General features: G+C 37.0%; 1 protein-coding gene across 6 annotated transcripts in view; it reads left to right on the top strand.

Moving 5' to 3' along the window:
• The window catches only part of PTPRM (protein tyrosine phosphatase receptor type M), a 506,311-nt gene that overhangs the window by 324,844 nt on the left and 163,457 nt on the right, over positions 1-18,010 (top strand). For all 6 annotated transcript variants that reach the window (XM_074878569.1, XM_074878552.1, XM_074878543.1 and 3 more), the window contains one exon: positions 9,062-9,194. In XM_074878569.1, coding sequence (XP_074734670.1) covers positions 9,062-9,194 — 133 coding nt within the window. The remainder of the gene's footprint in view (positions 1-9,061; positions 9,195-18,010) is intronic.

The following is an 18,010-nucleotide window of genomic DNA, read 5'->3' as shown; positions in this document are numbered from 1 at the left end:
TGTTGGCTTGAGGTTATGTAGAGAGCCATAAAATCAAATGTTTTAGTGCTAAAAGCTTCCCTTGTTGTACATTATATCTCTAGGACTTGTTCACAGAAGTCAGATTTATAAGATGCTGTTGCACTTCTAGTGGCTGCAAGTGGGACTTCCTTAACACAGCATCAGCCCTACATTTCAAAGTACTGAGACACCTGCAGTTCCAGTCCTTATTGGTGCTTCTTTCTCAGACCTCCTCATCCTTATTCAGTATGAGACCTACTTGTATACAGCTAATTTGATGCAAATATGTTCTTATTGCTCCTCAGTCAACCTTCTTGATCAGAAATTTCCATCTCATGAAGTCATACTGACCTTTGTTGTGTTTGAGTAGTCAGAGAGCAGTTTGGTCAAGAAGACCAGTTTCTCCTTTCCATAGTAGTCAGGAGGATTTTATCTTTTATTTCAGGGGTGGGGTCTGTCTTTCAAAGAGCTGCCATGACCTTTTCCTTTGTTGACATAGACGTCAGTGATGTGCACTATTGTGTCTGCTTCTTTGGTCACACAGAACTTATAAATATGTAACCAGACTTTTTTCTTCATAAAATATGCTAAAGTATGTGGGGATACCCTTTAGGGCCATCAGAAGGCTTAAGGTTCTAAAGACTTCATACTTTTTTCCTTAGGAAATTATTTATTTCCTAGAAGGAGATACACCATGTCTGTATACTCTGGACTTGTTAATTTCTGGTTGTGGTGTAGCTGTTAAGTATGCTTTAAACATCCCTTAATGATTTCAGTGCTGTTAAGGTGCAAAGACTTACACTGTCTTTCTTCCAGTATGAGTGAGGACTTCCAACTGCTTGGGTGCCCACTGGAGAGGAAAATTTTTATGAATTTTAATTATTTAAATTTCCTTGATTGAGAGAACAGGGGAAAAAAGAGCTAGCAGAAATGTTGGTGGTTTTGTTGCAAAGGAGCAAATGAGCTGTTCACCAAGGCTTGCTTGCTTGTTTTCTTGTAAGTCCTTTTTTGAAAAAACATTCTCCAGAAAAATCCAGTCTAAAGAGCCTGGATTAAAATCCTGTTACAAAATAGATTGTGATGAGACCAAAAGATATGTGTCAAACTGGAAACTTTATTTGTTTTAGGCATGTTTTGTAGAAAATGTTATTATTCCTGACAACCAGAAACACAGATGTTTAACAAAAAAAGTCTTTTTGCTCTCATGCACCAACATGAATCATCCACCAGTGAGAGATACAGTTCATTTGATAGTCAGTTAAATGAGTCATATTCATCAGTGAAGTAGTCCTTTGCATTTCTTTTCATGCAGTTCTTTGTCACTTATATTTACATTTTCGTAAAGAATATCACAAACAAAATTAATAATTCATAATTATTGTTACACAGTGGAGTCTTATTTCGATAGTCCCTTCTTAGCATAGATCTATTAACAAGGCTCTTTTTTCCTGCCTTTAAAAAACACCAAATAAACAATGTACCAAATCAGCATGGTTTTCTTATGGAAGTGCAGAAATCTTTTTTTAGGAAAGGAAGATCTGTACACAGCAATATGTATTGTACTGATGATCATAAATTACAGAAAAGATACTCTCCTGCTAAGATATGTGTGCCCTCTTTCCCAGACATTAAAAAAAATAGATTTAGTGAGCATAGGAGGGAAAATCAGGATACATCAATTTCAACACTTAAATGGCTCCTGTGCTCAGAAAAACAGGAAGAAAACGATCTCTGCCCCATGGAAAAAGCAGTTTATATGTGAGCATTTCCAAAAGAAGCCAGGAACAGAAAGGGGAAAATACTGTAAAAAGAGAAGTAAAGCAGACCTTACCCTGAGGCATTTACAAAACTAATATATTCAAGGCATGGAGTAGAGCGAGAAAACTGAAACAAATACTGATAAAAACCACCTTCTGTCACAAATTATACCCTGCCCAACAACACCTCGTAACTTCTACCATATGGACAAAAAAGCAGTGCAGTTTTGAAGGAGAACTAGGAACACTGATTTGAAAGCTAACAATGAGGAAGGGGAGGGAGAACTTTCTCCCTTAGCTGGAGTTCTAGCAGGAGTAATAAAACAAAGACTTTGTTAGCAGAATACATGCTGGCTAGCAGATGAGAACTGAATGCCAGTCACTTACAGTATAAACAGACTAGCCAGGGTGGTAATTCATTTCATCTACAAATCTGTATGTGTTTTGGTCTTCTCGGAGACACTCACAAACCGTGGCATCTGGAATCAACTTGAAACCTCAAATAAAAAGCATGTTGGACTGGCTTGTCTTTTCATAACACCAGTAATGCTCCTACAGACTTAAAAATGAGGATACAGTTTTCTGCAGTCATGGGGGAGATGGGGTTAGAAACTTCTGGAGAATACTGGACATTTTGCACTGAGGCCCCATTCAGGTGTATTTTGCAGTCTGTGATACAGGATTGGAATTCCTGTTGACCATTTGACATTTATAAGGACCTACCTTTGTAGAGCACCTCTTTTCATACCAGTAACACATATTCGTGTACTTCTTTATTTTGTCATACTGCATTTTATCCCAACCCTTTACTTTTGGCACCTCTGCATTTCCTACCTTTATGTTTATGAACCTTAATGTTATTTTCTTCCTTGGAACACCCTAACCAACGTCATCCATAAAAACATTACTCTGCCTTCAAGTTGCTCTTGAAGATCTCTTTCTACTGTGTTACTAACTGAAAATGCTGAGTGATACCAGCTAGCTAAAAGAGCAGGAAGGATAGAAGTATTCATTTTTTTGTGTATTGTAAATGCATTTCTTAGGGGTATTTGCCTCCCCCTCCCACCTGCGATTGCTATATCTGCCTATTACAGCCTAGCTCAGCTAGATCATATGCTTTTAGTGGCAACGATTGCTTAACTGTGTGCTTGCACTGTTCTTAGCACAGTGGGGCTCCCAATCTGCTTTAGAGCTTCTAGATCCTACTATCATACAAATAATAGAGAGTAATAATGATAGTAGCCTTTGTAATTTGTGTTGTCCTTGGAGGGAGTGAGCAGAGTCTTTAAAGCCAAGTTCTATGATCTTTTCAGTCTCCTTACTTTGTGGCAGGGACAATAGGATCCTAGTTATGGGTGTTCTAAAGAAGTATCACACTTCTGCCTCCATTCTGCCTTGTATTATTTTGCATGATTTCTGCCACCTAATCACAGTGCAACTGTCACACAGGGGTATAATGTTTCATTTTCTTGACTCTGTGAAATAAGTTAAAAGTAGGTGCTGAGATGTGATAGTTGAAGCACACTGCCTGGATAAAAAATCATGGGCTAGTTACTAACACAACAAGTTAGTCTCAAGTTTGATTGGAAGCTAGGATGATCTGGTCTAACTGTGTTATTACTTTAAACCCTTGTAAAGTTAGCCATTACATCAATCATTGGAACACCTGTGAATGAAATACAGTTGGAAAGGCTTGAAAGTGACTTATCAAGAAAGTCCCTTTTGAGAGCTTAATGCTGCAGAAAGGAAGTAAAAAAGGCAGCAACTATGGTCAGCCTTGAGTGGGAGAAATAAAATGAGACCAGTCTAGTTAATTAAAGGAAGGGATTATTTGTTGACTCAAATAGGAGAAGAAATGTCTGGATTTTTTAAAAAGCACTTTAGACAAAACAACCTATAGCTAGTTTAGTACTTACAGCTTTAATCTTATTCCTTTCTTTGGAAGTGTAACTAGGAGCTCCTAGACTATTGAGCCAGGATTATTTTATTGGTAGTTGTTTTCTGTACAATGGTCAGTCATTTCTAACTACTTTTTTTTAAAAGGTACTAAGAAACATTGAAAAGCAAGGCCAAACTTTGTTCATTTACAAAGAGAGACAAAGAGAGAAGGAGAGAGAGTTTTTGTTCAATTTAGTAGAGGTCCATTTCTTTTACTGAAGAACATTTTCATTGATTTTGAAAAACAAGATAACACTTTCATGTAAGTTGAAAGAATGATATTTTGCTTGGTAGTTAATTCAGCGAATGGTCTTAGCTTCCATTTTAATACAGAATAGTTCTGCTCAAACTTTTCTATCCATAAACTGCCTACAGGAGATTATTGTTTATGAAGTTTTGGGGTTGATCTATAACACGGCACTTGTGCCTTCTGAGTGAGAAAGGAAAGGGGAAATATTCCACTCAAGGAGGTGGCAGAACCATTTTCCAGAAAGCATAAATTATTCCTATAATACTAGTACCAGACCTGTATATCTCTGATGAGAACTAGAAATTCTTCAGAGAAATCTTCTAACCCATGGTACAGAAATAGAAATTTCACTGCATGAAGTAATTTAAGAATTCACAGTATGGCAGACACTAAATATTAGCAACTAGAATATAACACAATTTGAAGAGGAGGTAAGATGCCAAGAAGTGGGTGAGTAATCACTAAACTTCAGAAAAGGAGATTCCAGTATTAAGAAAAAGTTAATGGAATAGCTCTGAGAGTCAAAAATAAGTGAAATAAAATCTTCAGGTGTTTCATGGATACTACTTAAAAATATTATCACTGGGTCTTGCAAAGTACTGAACAAAATAGGACCCATGAGGGAAAGTCATAAATCAGGCCAGCTGAATGCCATTTTTTCTAAGTGAAGGAAAAAAAGATATTCACATTTTAAATGCTGCTGTAGGGAAAGCCACAAATAATGGGCAATAAATAAATAAAAGGGAAACTGGAATTGCTGAGATTAATTAAAAAAGTAAATAACTAAGGGTATGGAACCAAACAATGTTGCTGTCTTCCACTTTATTCAATCCAGGAAGCCTGTGGAAATACTTTGCAGGGTTTTGAGGCACCTTGGGGTTTATCTATAAGTGTATCTATGTTTTTCACTTCTGGCAGGAAGCACTGTAGTTTGTTCTCATCAAGTAAGGACTTTTCAAAGTCAGCACCTTAATCCTTTTTAAACTGACAGGAAACATTTCCTTGTCCTTTCATTTTCTAGGCATCTCCCCTGAGCTGTCCTGCATTCCGCACTTTAATGACCTATTGCCTTTCTAGAGGTGGACCACAGTATATATGTCAGTTTGGCCTTGATTCTTCTAACTCCACTAGCCCAAACAGTCTCAGTAAGAAAACAGAAGTGAGGTTATTGTGCAAGGTTTACAGTCAGGCTTCTGTGTGCAAGGGTAGAAGAAAAAGCTTGAAAGTAAAATGAACAAACAACCCCAAATAAGTCATTAGGCCCAGTGTTGTCAGGAAAATGCAGTGGGCTTACCTCAACTGTTGGCAACAATATCTGTCACTGAAAACAGCTATTTTACTGGAGATACAGAACTCCACTAGTCTCGTAGCTATGTATTTTTAAAGGCTCTAGGGTGATCAAGGAAATTAAAAATTACTGTATCAGACAAACTGGTTGAAATAATAATAATAAATAGAGCAAAATGCCAGGACTATAATATGATACAATAGTGTATAGTTAACACTATTTCTGCAAAGAAAGATTACGTTTCACTCAACTTTTTTAGTATGTGTCAGTACAGCAGAGTAAAAGAGAAACCTCAGCATCATTTTTTTAGACTTGCAATAGTAATTCTCCAAAACTCTCTTGAAAACATGTAAACAAAACTAAAACCACAAATTGACATTGCAGTTTCTCAAGTGGTAAAATAACTAGTAGTTCAGAACTACTGCCCCTAGCTGCTTCAATCCCCTTACACACAGTTCACCTTTCTCTCCATGGTTCCAGTGCAATTGCCTATGTGGATATAGGTTAAAAGTCAGTTAAGAAGTAAATATGAGGTGAGAGACAAATATTACTCTGGATCAAAATCTACCCATCAGAAACCAGAGAGAAGTAAACTGCCAGCTTTTATCAGAGCTAGTTCACTTAAGGGTTTAATACTATGTGCTGTGCAGTATGTCTGTTAAATACATGGAAGAGTCAGCATTGAGGCAGCAGCTCTTGAGTATGATGCCAGGTTATGTGAATTAGCAGAATTCACACAGGACTGTGAAGAATTTCAGCAGGACAAAAGGAAACTGAATAAGGAGGCAGTACCAACTTCGATTTCAGTCTTGATAAATGCTATGTAGTGTTCATCGTAGCTAAATTTGAATGACTTTTAACTCGTAAAGCATTCAAAATTGAACCACGGCACTGAAGGAAGGGGTGTAGGTTTCACTATAAACAATGCACCAGTGACCTGTTCAGTGTCCCTCTGATGTCAAAATAAAACCAAACAGAATGCTGAGGAGGATAAAGAATGGGGTAGAACACAACAATTTTTAAAAATCCTGTTGTAGAAAAACTGAAATATGTTAAAGGAATAAACAGTATTAAATAAAATGAAGAAAGTTGGTTGAGAATTTCTAATACTGAAAGACTCAGGGGATGCTCAAGAAGGGTGAAAGGTGGCACATTTGGTTCATTTACCCAAGTGGATTTTAGAACCCACTGACACCAAGAAAGAAACAGCATTCTGTCAGGGAATGAACGAGGTGCTAAGTGGAACTAAGGGAGAATTGAGATAATGCCAATATTTGGTTTTTTATAATAATTAATGATAAGAGGTTTTAAAAGGCATGTCAAGCATTACATTTCCAGTTTAAGACAGTCTCTATTATGAGTCAGGCTGAGTCCATCACAGTGGGAAGCTTTATTCTATTTTCAACTCAGGGTGGCATTACGTGCACTTTTCTTAGACAATTCAAGATGATCCCTCAATTGGATAATCAATAGATGATGCAATATGGGAGTTTCAGTGTATCTCTTCTCGTGTAGGCGTTCTTTGAAGAATTTGCAATAGTGGTGGATTCCCCAGCTTGTCCATGCCTCCCAAGAGCTTTGTGACATTGAAGGCATATTATGAAAGTTGCACTCCATGATATGCAGAAAATGTGTGTGCTCTGAATACAATTTTGATACTATCTCCTCTGCATAGCGTAAGTCTAGCTACTTGCACTGAAGTGAGGACCCTGTGCTGTCAAAGAGAGTCATGACACTGAGATAAAACACACTGCATAGTTGAGAGTTCTATGTGAAAATGTGGCAAGGCTGCCTTCACTTTTAACGTCTAGCATTCATGATCCCAAAACTATCACTGGAAGCCTTAACGAAAGGAATGAAACCACAAGGCAGAATTTTATTTTAAGAAGGCATTATCAATGAGTATTCCAGTAGGATGAAGTAGCCTGAAGGAGCTAATGAAGATTAGACTTTGGAAGGAACCGGTCTTAGAAATGACATCTGAAAAGATATTGCTCGTTGTTGACTTTGTGTTCTGTCTTACTTGGGTTTTAGATTTAAGAGAGTCCTTATCATGTTGATTCACGTATTCCTGTTTGCCAATTTCAACACAACAGCTGCCTTTTGCATGAAGATACTCTAGATGTCTTCTAAATATCTGCTACACTTTTTAGTCTTGTGCAGACTACAGCAATATAGGGTTTAACAAAATTATTTATATATGACACAAGGAAAATAAAAATAGAACTGTTCATAAAAGAATTTTATGCATCTGCATTGAACAAAATACAGAGCCAGATTCTGTTACCTTTACTCATACAAAGTAAGAATTTTACTAATTTGGAATTGTATTGTGTATAGCAGTGTATTGCTATTGAACTAATATTCTGGTGGAACTGAGCAGAGACAGAGAGCAGATCATCTTCTCTGACTTAGCACTCACACAAAGGACCATGGCCAGAATTTTCCAAAGAACCTGGTTCTGCAGTTAGCTCCAGATATATTTTGATTAAAGGTTATCACCTTTTCTGACAGCAATACGAATTGCCAGGTTTTCCTGGCATTCCTCCTGGTAAGGAGTTTTGAAGATGTAGGCCAAAAGTGCAACTGTGGGCACTCAAAAGTACTCACCATCTTAGAATAACCTGGTTACAACTGAGAAGAAACATTGGAAATGTTTTCATTGTACTTTTCAGAAAATATCTCTGCATGTAAATTGATCACTAATTTGCTTTCTTTCCAAAAAAAAGGAAGTGAATAAACTAGTAAAATATAACTGGCGCTTTGAAAATCCTCTGTGAAATCCAAACAGTGAGATAAGAATGTGGTCTTAAAATTATTACACTTCACTTAGGCTTTACTCTTCCTTCTCCCTTCCCAAAAAAGCTATAGCAGGAAAGTGATCCATAAATCCCTGCGTCCACTTTATGCCATGGTGCCTCAAATGATGAATGCTGTCATGTTTTGATTAAAAAAAAAATGGAAGTCCATAAAAAAAATAAAATCAGTTGAGTGAATTGAATGTTGCTTCCTTAACATTTTTCATCCTGAACTCATTTAGTAGAGGAAATGGATATTTCATCAGACATGGATTTGACGTTCCATCACATTATACAGTAAACAGTACAAACGATGTTATTTTTTTTAAATAGAGAAGCTGGAAGAGCTAAGACAGTAGCTGCTGTAAGGCACTGGTTATCTCATTTAAACAGATATTAAATGTGGGTGCCAGTGGTGTGATCATCAGCTGCTTCCCACTTTGTGAATAAATTGCTTAGAAGGAGTCTTTTTGCCTACCAGATGTGACCTAGATTTAGATTTCCAAAGGCAAAAAAAAAAAGTCTATTGTGTAAAAAACAATTGTGGGTAAAATGCATGGTAAATGAGCTTATCTCACTTTTCCAGGTGTTTAAGCTAATATGTTATGGAATTACAGCTTCATTTATGAAAAATAATTGAGGAAAATGTTCCAGCAAATCAAATTTGGATAAAGGCTTAGGATAGTTATTGTGTTGTTAGCAAGTTTCTAAATGGCAGAAAGAAAAGGGAGCCAGCAAAGATAATAAAAACATAAAAATTTGTGCATCTGTGAAGAGGCTCTTATAAGTGTCAGGGCTGGCAGTGGTATCCCACCTGTGTTGTGGTCTTGCAAAATGTCATGGAACAATATGAAGAATTGTATTCCTGTCAATGCATATGAAAGCAGGATTTTTAAAAAAAAGATTAAGCATTGATATCTGTTGGCCCTGGATAAGACTAATGACATTGGTAGGTTAAATGTCTAAACGTTGAAAGAATAACATCCTTATTCTTTCCCTCTCTCCTCTTTTCCTTTCACTGATTCCATAGGGGCTGCCACTCGAAAACCAGACCCAGAGCCTGAGAAGCAGACTGACCATACTGTTAAAATTGCTGGAGTCATTGCAGGCATCTTGCTGTTCGTCATTATATTTCTGGGGGTCGTGCTGGTAATGAAGAAAAGGTGAGCAATGAGTAGATCCTTTCTATGTACATATTCATATCACAGCATCTTCTACAGTAACTCTCAGTTTGATACTAGCAAAAGTATCTAGCCACCTTCCTGCCCTTTGCCACAGAGTTTAGGAAGTACTGCTCCCTCCCACCCCCAAAGCTTTGTTGGGTTTTTATAAAACCATATCTGTTTCATCTTGCAGCATTTTCTATGAATTAATGTTTGTGGCTTTGTTATAGAAGAAAAACAACTTGAGGTTAATGATTCTAGCACTTTATGCATTAGTATTGCATGATGGACTCTTAATAATAGAACAATATCTCTATCCTGAAAGTGTGAGCCTCCACTCTATTCAACAGGTCAGCAGAAAGTTAGATGTAGTTTCATTCTTGAATGTAAAAGAAATCCTCAAACAGGAACTAGAGCTAAGGTAATTTGTGCTAAGAATGGGGTCTGTATTGTTCTGCATAAACTTCATTCCCTGAAAACAAATGATTACAATGGTGCTGAACGTTTCCAAATGCTGGTTCAACACACACACGCACTGAGATTGTTTTGCTTTGAATATCATTTGAAAACTGCTACAACATTAGTATTGTAAGGCTTTTAAACCTGGTTGCCTTTCTCAACACTGTAAAAGGAAAAATAATAAAGGGAAAAATATCTCATAGCTAGGGAGGTGGCATGGGTAAGAAAAAAATCCATGTGATGATAGAAGCTAAGTCTAGATTGGGAGAAATTCATTAGCCAATAGAATTAAGGTTTTAGGTTATATCCTGAGAGATGTGAGATTTGCAGCTGTAGAGATGGGGTTGGGAATGTGTGAGAGCTGTGTAAAGGGGCTGAGTCACAAATTCTCCTTCCATGTCTGCCATAGTTTTCTTACTGTCCCATAACCCCTCACCTCCTTGCCATTCACCCTGTATTATCCCCTTTTCTTCCTTTGAGAGCAGTCTTGGCCTGATTTTGCTCATCCCAGCTCTATGTGATTTAATTGTACGTTAACTAATTTGGCAGGTCTGAGATAGTCCAAACCCCTGAGCTGCCTGAAATTCTTCCAGAATTTGAACAGTGGAGGTTCACAGCTAAGGAGGCAGCTGCCTGACAGTGCCTCAGGGCAGGCAACAGAAGTAGCTGCTTTTCACTCTCCTTGAAGACAGAAGCAGGGCCATGAGTTAGAAGGCCTCTGTGCAGAGAAAGGTGAGCTCTGGCCAGGTCTGAGGGCTAGGTCACGACAGGAGGTAGGTAAAGCAGTCAAAAGCTGCCATACAGAAGAGATTGAGACTTAAGCACCAGGGTAAGTCTGACTGGGACAATGAAATTCACTCAGTAACCAAATGTTATCAGTAAAGTACAGTGTAGCAGAGTTAAAATCTGTTCTGATTTTGCAGTACTTTTTTCTTCCCACTTCTGATTTCTTGCATCATTCATGCATTCAATTTTAACAGTTGAATTCCCAAACTCCCCCCTAGGGCCAGACACAGCACTTGGCATGCAGGGAGGAAGGCTTCTTGCAATGTCTGGCCAATCCTTCTTCACACAATTCCTGACCAGCATTCATCACTCTCTTGCTTCCAGTTCTGAGCCTCTCCTTAAGCATTTGTGCCAAAGGTAGGATATATTCACCCAAGGGAGACAAGTTCTTCTTAATCTTGAAGGGAGATCAATGCAAAATGAACCAAATAGTTTCCAAGTAAATAAGGTGTCAGGGTCTCTGGCTAAATGGATGCTATACCAGCTCTTGCTTCATTCTCTAGGGAAAAGCCCTTTGATATTCTGGTAGGGACAGGAAGGCTCGAATCCTAAGTGTTTGCATGTTAATGCAGAAGGATACTCGATTCCTTCTGTCTACCACAGCACAGTAGTTATTATTCATAATAGTACCGTTGTTAGACAAAAAGTGCATTATTTGAACTTTGGGGTTTGGAATAAATCTGCTTGTGACAGAGATGAAACTATTGAAAGTACAAGTCCAGGAACTCTGTTACCAAATACATACAATTTCATTGTATAGTACAGAAAGAATGATGCCAATAACTTAAACATATCCCAGAATGATGGTGCAGCCTTGAACAAAGCAAACTGAAATGAGTTGAAGTGAATATTAAAAAGTAAGAATGGTTCATCTGTGTAACAGGATGTGACTAGCCTTTAATGAGAGTTTCAGGAGGTAGGTATATTGTGTCCCAGACCTCTAAAGCAGATGCTGTAGCATAGAAGGTCTTGAATACAATTATACTCATGACTTAAGCAAGAGATGAAGCAATTATTCAATAGATTGTTATTGGTGCATTAATTCACTATGCTGCTGAGAGCCCCTATGGTTTCACCTTGGTTCAGTTACTGTGTATACATTATGCATTTGAAGAAAATGTATAAATCATTCTGCAAGCTTAGTATAACTGTAGTGTTTTTGCAGTTTTATGATGCTTTGGGTGCTACTTTGCGAAACAATCTTATCAAGCTAGCATGTCATTTAACTACTGCACTTGATCATTTTATTTCATTTACTTTATCAGGAGTTTTACTGGAGTAAAGATCTGAGTGAAAAATAAAATAGCACCTTGTAATTCAGTGGCACCTTTCCCCTGAGAACCAGTTTTCTGTCTGCACTATTTTATGCAGACTCTCTGGACTACAATGCTAGGTTTCACTGCACTGAGTCTACGTGCTCTGAAATTTGTCTTGCTTGGAGTTGGCTATTGCAATATCCCATTCACAACGCACTATCCCAAGACATATCCCAAGGCATATACTGTCTGTTATTCATTCTTTCATGGAAATGGGTCCTTGTAGACTTGATCTCCAGATCTCACCAGTAGATTAAATTTACTTTGTCTCTGGGGCTTCACAGTGCTTAATTAACTTAACTTCAAACTATTTCTTTCCATTGTTGAGAGATTTGGAAAGTGGTTTTACTGTAGGTGATAACCATGACTTTGTACAACATACTCCTTTAATAGCCACCTCATTTCATCCAGCAACCATTCTTTGCTTGGTTGGTGCCAGGCACTGCAGATATTCACAGATCAGCCTCTTTGACACTTAATTCAGTAGCCAAGTAGACAAGACCAACATTCAAAGCAGAGTTTTCAGTGCAGCACAGGCATGCTTTGGATATGCTCACTCTCAAACCAGTAGGTAAAGTTCTGCACGTATCAATAGTCTTTAGGCATCATTATTAATTTCACTATATAGTGGTCTTCTGAAGTAGTTATAAACTGGGTCACAGGGAGATTAGCTGGCCTAACTATTCAGTGTATGGTGTGGAGTCACTAGTGACAGTAGGAACGTCATGGGCACTAAAACTTTTCCTGTGTGGACACAGTCCTTGACTAGAGTAAACCAGATTTGTACACTTGTCACCTGAGTCAGGGGGAGGCTGTTAGTACTTTCCTGCTTTTCTCCCCACTTGGTTGTTGAGAGTTCTTTATCTGTTCTGTTCTATATTTCTTTATCCATTCAACAACATTCCTGCATAAAAATGTCATGTAACGTAGATTAGGAACCTGCAAGCTATTCCTAATACCAGTATACTCCTCATATCAATGAGATGATTCTTCTCTGTGAAGTCAGAATAATGCCAGTAGGCTTTGGTCTCCTCAGCTGTGCTCTGAATCTCCCACGTAAGAGTTAACACAAAGTCAGTGGAAACCAATACATGTGTTTCCACAATATTGCTCCACAATAAAGTGGATTTTTGAATCTGATCCTGAATATTAAATCTCAGGTAAGGCCCTTGATCTCTGCCAGTCTTTGATATACCTGCATAGGACTTTATAACAAAAAAATAAAAAATGCAGCAAGTAAGTTCACATTTTGGTCAACTTAAAGTAGAGCAATGAAAATGAGAGAACTGTTCCCACAACCTTTGGAAAAGCAATAGCAATTAAATAAAGACTTGGGAAAATTAGAACCTCACTGCTTTATTCTTTTCTCTTTTCCTTTTTTTTTTCTTTTATATTCTATTTCAGCTAAGTTTAAAAAATATGCAGAAGCTGAGAAATTAGATTTATTGGTCCAAGGTTTGCTCAAAAGTACACATCTTTGGGGCAGCTGTTTCTTTCAGGGATACCATCTTGCTGCTACAGTGGGAGTGCAGTAAGGAAGCGGTTATTAAAATTTAATTACATTGGCTTCTGCTTCAGTTGTAGAATGGAGTTTTTCTGATCATTGCATTTCTTCATGAAATGGTTATTTTCTTTTGCCTGTCTTTAGTTTCTGGTTTCAGCTGTCTCTATGCCTAAGCTTTCCAGTAGTTTCTAACATATGTAATTGTGGCATCTGTTTAACTCAGAGACCCTGGTTCTTGGCAGTGGATAAGGAGGGCTTTTGCAGTCGGTGGAGCTGAGCTGGGAATGCATTGGTCCCATTCCCTGACAGCAAATCAGGCTGTTCAGTTATACACCTTTGCCAACAATTTCAAGTAGTTAGGATAGAAATTGGAGATAACAGGGCTGAAGGAAAACTTCAGTCATCTCCCAGTGCTACCCCTGAACCTTGTTTTTCCCCAGCTACAAAAGAGATCCAGTGAAAGAAATCACTGTGGTAATTACACGGTTCCAGAAGTTTCCCCTCCTAGTGGAACAATCCTCCTGCAGTGAGCTGCATTGGTTTTGATAAATTTTTATAGTGGGGCCTTATTCTACAAGTGATATTTATGAAATGCATTTATGTCTTCAGTCCTGAAGGATGTAAAAGTGCTTTACATTATCACTATACACAGAAACAGTTTATTGACATAAAATAACCTCTCTAGTGGGAAGTGACTGAAGAGCCATGCACAGAAGAAAATTTGGCCAAACTCTTTGGGTCACTCTATTTAACAGAAAAAGACTTTGCATACATAGAGAGAAAGTAAGTTTGTATACATTATGTAGAAAGTAAAATAGAACTTGTCCATATTTCTTAAAAAAGCTAAATCTTTTCAATTATGAATGGTGCTTTTGCATGTGGCCTGAGGACTTGCAAGTCTAAAACTTTCTGTACTTTTTATCTATTCTCTTTACCTGTTTTTTTTCAGTGTCTGTTATTCTTGAGAGTCAAAAAACGAAGTGCTCTTTTTCAAGGACTTTCATATGGAAAATACCACAACTGTAACAATATAAAAGTAACTGTAGCTTCAGAATTTTAATTTTTCTCATCTTACACAATTTTTTAATGGGAAATTTACACAAATTAATGGTCCTGGATTTTCAGCATTTTCTTCATAAATAATTTATCTCTATAACATTTGGCAGAATTCTGCATATAAGTACCATCAGTGCTTCACTGATTAATTGTATTTATTGTTGTTTCTCAAACTATTATACATCTTTTAGAAGTATGAGAACATTTGTACTAATTACATTAAATCTCTGTCATGGCAACATATGGCAAGAAACAGTGTTGGCATTGTCATGAGATTCTAAATGAAGGTGAGAGAATGAGTAATTCTGAAAAGGACAGGGGGAGACATAATTATGTCTGAACCAAAAAACAACCCCTTGCTAACAGAGCAAGTAAATTGATCTGCTTTGATAGGGCTTGATCCTGTGATCCTTACTGAAGGCAATGGGGTAGGTGCTGAGAAAAAGTGTATAACTGTTTTGCAGCTTTCCCTTATTCTATTCTTAGATATCTTTCAAAACTCAGCTTTAACAGGTGTGCATTTTTGCAGATGTGCCACGTGGTTAAATATTCAGTATCTAGCCTCTTGTGTTTGAACAATACTGTTTGCATCAGAAAAATGGGAATAAAAACTGGGAAATATTTCTAACGGCATCTTCACACAAAGAAGATGAGAGAGAAAATTTGATGAAAGCCTAGTTTTCAAAGGGATGCCTGAAGCATGTAGCTAGAGGCAAGTTAACGTTAGTTATAGTCCTTTGCAAGGCCTGTTTACATGTTTCCTCTGTAGTCAAAGGTCTGTATGCATGTGCTGTAAAAATTACAAATGCCTACATGGTTCCTTTCAGTCTTTTATCTTACCAACATGTGAATGCTACTTGATGTTATGCTCAGAGATGTTTTAAGATCTCCAGCCTCTTTTTAATTGCAGTCAATATATGGAATTCATTTAGGTTGGAACTTGCCCCTTTTGGAGAGTTGCAGTCCTGCTTGTAGTGGGCTCATAACTGAGGGAGGGAGAGATGTCAAGCAGAAGAGGGTAGCTGGAGGGCTTCTATACTTTGTGCTCATGCAGAGCATGTCTGGGTGGCGGATCTGGTGATGCAGGAAAGACTGGCTAGGTCCCTGTATCTCAAGATGGTGGTGCTTAGGTCTCCAACTTGTTCTTTGTGGCATTCACTTGGGCAGAAATAACAGGGATACAGGATCAGTTCTTATTTTTTCCTCTGCTACATAGGGAGATACTACCAAAATAGTTTTAGCCAGCAAGGTTAGCCTTTTTATTTGCATGGCAAGAAGTAATTTTTTCTTCAGCATTTAAATGGTTATTAAAAAAATGAGGTATCAAAAAAGCTGTAGCCATCGATTTTTCCCCTCTGGAAACAAGTTCGAGTCCTGTCAATGGCAGAGCTGATTTCTTTAAGTAAAGAAAGGGATATCCAAAGATTCTACAGTACTGTGACAGGAAGACAAGCAACTTAATACATGTTGTGAAATTCTGCATTGTTAAGCTTCTAACACCATGTTAAAAGTTCCATATCCATATCCTTATTATGAATGTAGTTGCCATGCAGTTGGAGGTGTTTTGTCACTTTGGGAGTGTTTGTGTGTGTAGTATATGCAGAGATAAATATACATTAAATATATAACCTTACTTAGATAGTATGTGTACTTTAAGGTGGTTTGATTTAACGGTTGGAGATGCATTATATATTGTATTGCATAAAGTTTTATGGAGAATGGCTATGTCATCTGCCTGTTCCAGACACATTGCATGAAATGCCCAGATATGCATTCTTGTTACCTTTCATTTGGTCACCAGTTCTGGTCTCAGTTTCATCTTGATTTTTCATACATTAATATTTGGCTTTTCTTTCCTTCCATTTCATCTTTTCCACCACTGCCTAATCCTTCCACCATCATGGCAGAAGAAGCTATTACTCCTACACTTACTACCTGTAAGTAACTTCTTTGTCATCAGAGACACACTTTCTGCCATGTTGTTCCATGCATAAGTAGTGAATGCTGATATTGAACATTTCTTTATAAAAACAGACTTCATTAAACTTTTACCAAAATAAAAACAACATGGTCAGTAATGTAATGACATATTTAGCTTTATAGAAGTTTCTTATGCCTCATACTGTGCATTAGAGTCCTTTGAATATCGTTATATAAAGAATTTTCTTAATTGAAAAGTAGTAGATATAAATATCACTACCATGTCTATGAGAAATTTTCATGCCTAAGTATTTTTAGAATTTATTTAGTGGTTTCTTTCTCATTTGTTCTGTTGAAAATAGAGCACTGGTTAGACATGTACAAGCATTTCCATTGCTACGTACCTATTACTACTTTTTCATGAATAATGATCATGCGTAAACATCATGAGTTACCATTACTGGAGTGAATTTCAAGGGAGAGAGCACTAAAAAATGAGGGCAAGATGAAGCATGACTTTCAGTAGGTAATAACTTTTCATTTTGATACAGTCCTTAGTAATACCATTATATGATTCTTTATTTACCCAAAGCCTTTGTTTTGTTCCCTGCTGTCAGCAGGTGATGAATGAGAAGGGTTCTTCTGTGAATTTAGCAAATCCCTTTCTGAGGCTATTCACCTTTTCTCACCTTCCAGGTACAAGGAGCACATGATAGTTTTTTATTGGGGGTCCTGCCTAGTCATGGAATGAGATGCATTTAACGTGTTTGATCTTGTTGGCCAGCAGCAAAAATCAGCTGTCCAGTAGATATCTGCCTTCTTTAAAGCTCAGGTTTAAAAGTCATGGGAAACGAGAAGATATTTTCATACGGTTACAGAAGATGGCGTGTTACTTGCTTGAGACAGACTGTAGTACTATTTGTCAGGTACATATGGTAGTAGCATGCTCTTGAAAGGAACACATTTCAGTAATGTTTTTATTTATAAAACAATTTTAAGTTTCTTATTCCTTTTAGTTGCTCTTCAAACTTTTTAAATAAATATTTTTTCAATTAATATTTTGAAAAAACAATCGAACAATTCATTTATAGAATTTATGCAAAAATTAGTAAATGTTTTCTAACTTGAAAAACTTGGTAAGCAGAACCATGCTTCAAATTCATTAAAGTAGCTAAAATTTAAACCTTTTATTTAAAATTCCCTAAGACTTCTAAATATATTGAAACTGCTCATTTACTTGGTGATTCAGATTTCATATTACATTATTTGACACTTAACATATAGTGCAATTTTTTAAAACTGTTCTTTAAAGCACTGTATTAATGTGAAGGTCAGAGACAATTATCTCTTCCACAGATACAGTGTTTCAAAACTTGTTTCTGTTCCCAAGATGAAAAGACCATATTTTCCATGAAGTAGGCCTTCAAAAAAAAATTCGGTTTGGGACCATTTAAATGTTGTTTTTAAAATGTCAGAAGAGTATAATATAGGAAGTCGTATAGTATGTTGTTGCCATAATAAGTAAATATATTTAATATTTTAATATGATTCATGTCTCAAGGCTAAGTCAAACAACAAAATTGAAACAAATGGAACATTAAATGAAACACTGTTTCATTATTCAAAGAAATTGGATTATATCTTTTTTTCTCTTTTTCACTGACAATGGAAAATACATGAATTGAAATGTTTCTGTAAGTTTTACAAACAGGTTTTGTCCCCAGTTTTGCAATCATAGAGCCTGTTAATACTGGATGGAATAGGACTTCTTTTCA

This window comes from Strix uralensis, chromosome 1, assembly GCF_047716275.1.
Source record: "Strix uralensis isolate ZFMK-TIS-50842 chromosome 1, bStrUra1, whole genome shotgun sequence".
NCBI lineage: Eukaryota > Metazoa > Chordata > Aves > Strigiformes > Strigidae > Strix > Strix uralensis.
Note: the sequence above shows the minus strand (reverse complement) of the source record. Positions and strands in the feature narration are given on the sequence as shown.